General features: G+C 35.8%; 1 protein-coding gene across 1 annotated transcript in view; it reads left to right on the forward strand.

Moving 5' to 3' along the window:
- The window catches only part of LOC113232624 (ABC transporter G family member 20-like), an 85,303-nt gene that overhangs the window by 66,358 nt on the left and 12,082 nt on the right, over window positions 1-6,863 (forward strand). The window contains exons 6-10 of the mRNA XM_026467395.1: window positions 3,091-3,229; window positions 4,018-4,121; window positions 4,894-5,003; window positions 5,877-5,998; window positions 6,224-6,258. Coding sequence (XP_026323180.1) covers window positions 3,091-3,229; window positions 4,018-4,121; window positions 4,894-5,003; window positions 5,877-5,998; window positions 6,224-6,258 — 510 coding nt within the window. The remainder of the gene's footprint in view (window positions 1-3,090; window positions 3,230-4,017; window positions 4,122-4,893; window positions 5,004-5,876; window positions 5,999-6,223; window positions 6,259-6,863) is intronic.

Below are 6,863 nucleotides of genomic sequence, written 5' to 3' on the forward strand. Positions count from 1 at the left end.
AGGAATTAATTGATACTTACGGCGATTTATATAATATAAACTACTTCCAGGCTATTAATCAGCGCCATCTAGGTATATAAAACGGAATTTTGACCTTTTCAGACCTACGTACGATCTGTATAAATATTTCTCCCGGCCCGGAAATCGAACGCGGGACCTCTACGTGACAGTCCTGCGTTCCCGTTCAGCCACAGAGGCAGTTAAAAGTTTTCACATAAAATTTTTCTAATGGTCATTTGAAAACTCACAGAGTAATTGCACTTTGATAAATAATATAATTTTACGTATGTAGGCGGTAAAAAGACTTGCCTGTTACATCCACTTGCTCTAAGCTTAAGTACGTTAAGTCATGGAGAAGCATTGGTGCAATGCAAAAGACACTAATACATTTATCAATAATACTTTCTTAACGCAATTAAATTAACTAACTACTTATTTTAAATATAATATAATTTGTTTAAATTAATTAAATTAAATGTAAATTGATTAATTAAGACGTACTTTAGTGCAAGTGGACATTATTCACTGTACATCGTTTATTGTGTTAAGGGTTTAAACGACTTTACAGTGTGGACTGCTTTTGAATTTTTATTTGTAGAGCTTGTAGTTGTTATTGTTAGTTACTCTATGGTCATGTAGAATACTACCCTCGTAACGAAAAAAGGCACAACTATACGTACTTTATACAGCAGTTATGCCGCTTTTTCGTTCTGACGGCAGAATATATACTCGTACATAGCGCTAAATTTGACTGATATTTTAATTAAAATAAACACTGAGCGTTTACATTATCACAGAAATGATATTATCTGGATCTGAATCACATTTTATGTATATTTTGATATTGATAAAGGGGGCCTTAGGAGATTATTGCAACGCAAAATCGCATGTCCGATGATAATTTAGTATCAGCAACGTCGAGGCCTTGGAAATAGCCATTGTTTGCCCGCCCTTGTTTCACAACGCGTTTTGTCATCGTAATTGCTCACTTTTATCTTACATATATAAATACATACTTATTCTTTATTGTACCAAACAAATACAAAAAAAAAATCAATTATAAAAATGGTGAGAAAAGGTGGACTCATCTCTTAAATCGATCTCTTCCTGCCATCCCAAAGGAGTAGGACAAAGGTCATAAACGGTGCATTGTAAACTAACAGATAAATAAAAATATCTTACATAAGTAATAATACTACGGGATTATCTTGTGGGATAAAGAGGCAGATATACAAACCATATTTGTGTTGCAAAAACGGCGGTTCGTTCTGTGTACCGTTTAGGTTCTCGGGTTTCTCAGAGAAAAGTTTAAGAAGACTGGTATCATAATTGTGGCATCGCAGTACATTTACTCAAATACTTTGTATGCCCGTAAAAATGTACATAATTTCTTAAGAAAGAAGATATCAATTCAATTCAATTCAATAATTTATTGCAAAACCATAATGTACATAATAAGATGTTACAAATGTAGTGAGACCAGTATTATGGGCCCTGTCGGGCACGCAACATAGGAGCTATATATATATCCGTAATATTAACCTTAGAACTTAGTCCAAACTCATGGGACCACGATTTCGTTTAACTAAGGTGAACGATTCTTTTATAGGGAACTGTATACGTTTTTACAATAAGATTCCGGAGTATATATTAAAAATATCCTAAGTTTAAAACTTACATTAAAAGTATTTTAATTGAAAAGTCATATTACAAAATTGAAGACGACTTCTTAGATAAAGCTGTACGGACAGACGACACGAAATTTTATTCAAAATGTATTCTATGGCATTTAAGTTTATTTGAAAAGAGCAATCTCTAGAGACTCTTGCTCGTTCTTCTCAGGGAAGTCAACTTAGTCAACGAGCAGTAGCTTGAATAATGACGTTTTCGTCGTTCGTTACGTTTACTAACGGCAAGAACTAAAATCTCTAAAATATATGAAATACGTAGTAAGGAGATACGTACTTGCTTACGAGTTTTTGACTTGTCTAAACACGATCTCGTATGACATTTTTTCAAGTTCATACGATTATTTGTTTTGAGTGCGATTATTGCCATTCCAGTTCGGAGATTACTGCGTTATTGACAATGGATATATAAAAATGACGCAAAAATCATTCAAATTTGGAACTGCTGATAATATTAAGTTCATTGGACTGTACAGAAATGTATATATTTTTTAATTTTATAACATTTCTTAGCCCAAAATTTATTTTCGTTCTCGTTTTATTAATTCTTGTCTTAAAAAAGCAGTGATAATCACAATAACCTTGCGCACTGCACTCATATTAGCGATTGACTGGCACAAAAACTCAAAATACGATTATTGCTTTTAAGTTCTGTGTACACGTAAACGTTCTGTGTAAACGTTCAATAGTCAAACGCGAGACGACAAGGGCGATAATCGCGAATATTTAGACGTGGAAAGATTTTTATATTCTTTCGATAATCGTATCTTCGAGACGAGAAACTCACTTCATCTAAATGGGCCTTTATTCACTAGTATGACTCAGCATATGCCTAAGTTCTCTAAGGCGCTAGTTTTCAAGCAGAACCAACAAGAGCTATTAAATCTGGAAGTTATTTGTAATGATAGATCTAACGACTAGGAGGGAAATCGTTGATTAAAAAAATAAATATAATAAAGTGTGAATAGTGCATCTAAAGTAACCTATTAATATGAAAGTGCATGTGTGGATTTGAATATATATGTAAGTGTAACTGTAAATAAAAATAATGATTGTGTATATGCTAATTTAGAAAGGCTACGAAGAGTACCTACATGGGGACATGAAAACTAATATTAATATTAAAATTTAGACAGATTTTTGTAACGAGAGTAGGTATTGCCGGTAAAGTGCTTTATACATATTTGTGTTTGGATGACTTGTCCCCTACAGGCGGTGGAATATTATTCCAGAAATTGTTATGGTATGGAATACATGGTGACAGTCGCAGTGCCCCTAACATCTTTGCGATTTAAAGTTCTGAGTGACGCTGCAACTGTTATGGACAGACGTGTCGCTTACCACCAGGTCCACAGTTTAAAGGATCTACAGTTTAATTAAATGGGATTGCAATTTCTTTCAGATTGGAATGTTGCGAGACGGCCAGCTCTTGGCTGAAGACTCACCCGAGGAAATTCTCCGCAGATTCGAAGTTGACACTTTGGAAGAGGCCTTTCTCCAGCTGGCCCTAAGACAGCATCAGCTGCCAAGAAGAAGGTCCAGTAAGTCGTACATATAGCATAGTACGTAGTAAGCAGCGGTACCCCAAGTTAATTCTGCATCAGCGTATGGTGGTTTGAAACAGACCTAGGATAAATTGTAAATTCAAAGATCAAATACAAATAAAAATTTCTTCGATCTTGCTGAACTCGAACCAGCGTACTCGCCATACTGTAGCTGACGCTCTCCCAAATGAGCTACGGGACGAACTATCAGACATTACGAAATGCTCTGGGATTGCAGATCATTGTGTTTGATTTTAACGACTTTTTTGTGATCTGTGAGAAATCCATGAAAGTTTTTCCTCACTCAGCCAGGTACCTTTACTATAATGCCATGGTAGTAAAACAACGTAATATTCAATAAACTTTTTTCTATTTTTTATTATACTAAGTGACGGAACGAACAAAGCGTGTCTGGTAGTAAGCGACACGCCTGTCCCTAACAATTGCAGTGACACTCAGAGCTTTAATCTCACAAGGATCTGAGGGGCACTGCCACAGCGCCCAATACCCTGAGACATAAGTTGACAAGTCCCACGTGCCTGTAATTTCACCAGCATACTTAACCTTCGAAACCGGAACGCAGTAATGTTCACATTACTGATTGGCAGCAGAAATAGGTAAGATGGCAGTACTTCCTTGGACGCACTCTTTCGCAAGGACCTCTACTGCTGCTACTACCTAATATTAAACCAATGACACATGTACTTTCTTGTAACAAAATCCAAGCCTCCAAAATTTTCTTATAAAATGAATTAAGTTACTAAAGATCTGTTGTATCTTTCCAGCCCTAATGGGATCCCCAGACGTGATCCCAGAAAGCCGGATTCCAGCAGTGGACAGCCGGTATCAATCGAGCGAATCTTTCAACATGGTCACCGGTAGCACTGAAGTAAGTTTCATTTTTAGATTAGGTTATTTTTCAAAAAAGAAAGGCAAGAAAAGCGAAACACAAGAAACGTGAACGTATCTAAATAGGCTTTCACGATTGTTACACATAAGAAATGAAACATTTATTCCGACCTAAATCATGTATATTAAAAAAACAAACAATTAAAGACACAAAAAATTCAAACGTAAACACAATAATAAATAATTACAAAAATTATTACAAACAATACAAAAATGAAATAAAATAAAAAATTAAACACAGATTATTCACATGAAATAAGGACGCTAAGAATCTTTATACATACTATTTTGTAAGTAGCAAGTATAAATTACAACATAAATAAAATAAAAATTTGAAAAGCTGATTATATATTTTAACTTTATATGCTTCTTTAACCACAAAAGTGTTCAGATCTTGAGACTATGGCATAAAATTTGCCGTCGAAGTCCTGACAATATAAACATTGTAGTATTAATTCAACTGCCTCCGTGGCCGAACGGTTACCATGCTGAACTTCGCAGAGATCCCGGGTTTGATTCCCGGGCTATGAGAAATATTTGTATGGCCTTTATTTATTTATCTCGTGAGTTTAGGTGTAATTTGTGGTTATCTACCTATCTGTGTGTCCATGGCACCCGCGATACAGGGTTTCCCTCGTGCGGGTCTATGAGTGTGTACATTATTATTATAATTATTAACATGTTTTTCTGTATTTTTTTTGACTTTCTTTTTTTTATTATTATTATTATAAGTATAATTGTAATCTTTTCAGGTTTTCACCAAAAAACAATCATCAATAGATAGTAATAGTAAAAGTAGAACCAAATCAAGGTACAAAGCTGTATTTATAAAGAGTCTGCAACAATTTGCCAGACATCCTGGGTAAGTTTATAACAATAATATTTATTTCTTTTTTCACTCACAAAAGCACCTTAAGAGTTAATTAAATCTATGGAACATAATACAATTCTGTAACGTCGACTAATTAAGTGTGTGACTGGCGCCCGTGGCAAGTTTGCAAAACCTGGGTTACGGATCGCCCAAAAAAACAAAACAAACAAAAAACTGCTTCCACTGCAGTGGTTAGTGATTAGCTCCATTTGACACAGTGATTAGCTCAATTTGACAAGTTTATTATATTGCATAGACTTTTGATATTTTTTTTATAATATCAAGTGAGGGAACGAACAACGTGTACCTGACGGTAAGCTACACGCCTGTCCATAACTGTTGCAGTGCCACTCAACGCTTTAAATCGCAGATCTGAGGCGCACTGCCATTGCGCCCGTCACCCGGAGACATAAGTTGACAAGTCCCATCTGCCCAGTGGCAGCATTTGCAGTCTTAGCCGCCCTAAGCCCCAGGCCACGTAGTCAGTACCAGCCGCCGCTTTCTCAGCGCTGATCATGTACTGGTAGACTGCATAATGATTTTTTTTATTACTTTATATTATTATAGGTACTTTGAGCTATTTCTTGTCATCATCAGTGATTTTTTTGATCACGATTGGCTGCCCCTAAAATCTGGCCCGGGCTTACTGGGCCTCGGGACAAATCCGCCACTGCATGTGCTTGTAATAATGTAATTTCAAAGTTAATTCGTTATACATTTTGAAATAAGATTGATCGGAAGAAATCTTTTTATTAGTTTAAATTTGTTAGACCAAACCTTTCTTTATATCCGAGTATGTCTCTTATTTCATTACCTCTTTTTTTAAAAGATAAAAATATTAATATTTTTATACGTGTTTTACAGAGGTTTAATATTTTCGATCCTGTTCCCTATCATCCAAGTGGTTGCGTTCTTCTCTGCTGTGGGCCACGATCCCAAAGACTTGAATGTGGCTGTGGTTAATGATGAAGCAGCTTATTCGCCTTGTAAGTATTTTTAACGTTATTTATAAGCGTAACTAAGACGAATTACCCTTAGTGAAGGAAATAATTATTGCCACAATGCTTTTAAATGCACATGTTTCATCAGGGATGATTATATAAGCTCGGAAAAATATAGGATTCCAACACAGAATGCAGGAGCGCAGCTACGCCTGACTAATTTCAAATCCCATCCCATTATGCGTATGATTGTGTTTATATGATATCTAGTCTCTCCGCACCCGGTCGTGCTAGCCCTACAAGGGGTACATTCAGAAACCTTACGATAACTCAGTTGTCGACCGATTTATTTTCATTTTTATTCACAACACCCGAATCGTACGTCAAACTGTCGTATTCGAAACCGAACCGAAATGACGTCACAACCGTACGATTACTCGAACTTCTCGCCCGGCAAAGGCTACAAACGTTGTTCAGAACACAGTTGCCGAATGAAAGTTACCGAACGTCCTAATTGTTTACAAAGCAAGAATGTAATACGAAAATAAATAAAGTTTGGATTTTGTTCAATTTTATTAATTTATTTTAATGCAAGACTAAGTAATGCATTTCTATATTTTAGGCCTTTAAAGTCTTAAAAATGTATATACAACGATTTTCATTTTTCCTATAATCGATTTCACGGACTAACTCCATAAACGCCGTTGGATAACAGTATCGTATCCGAATCCCAATCGAACGTTTAACTCGGAATGTTCTGAACAGCTCGGAAAGCGCCCTTCGATTTGAGAACGATATCCAATCCAACGATTCGGTTAAAATATCGAAGAGTTCTGAATCGGGGTCCAGGTGTCAATTATTTATCTATGCCTACAAATGGATTGTCCCGAATAGCTTACTTAGAGCGTCT

The sequence above is a fragment of the Hyposmocoma kahamanoa genome, unplaced genomic scaffold (assembly GCF_003589595.1).
Source record: "Hyposmocoma kahamanoa isolate Upper Pololo Valley unplaced genomic scaffold, ASM358959v1 76, whole genome shotgun sequence".
Taxonomy (NCBI): Eukaryota; Metazoa; Arthropoda; class Insecta; order Lepidoptera; family Cosmopterigidae; genus Hyposmocoma; species Hyposmocoma kahamanoa.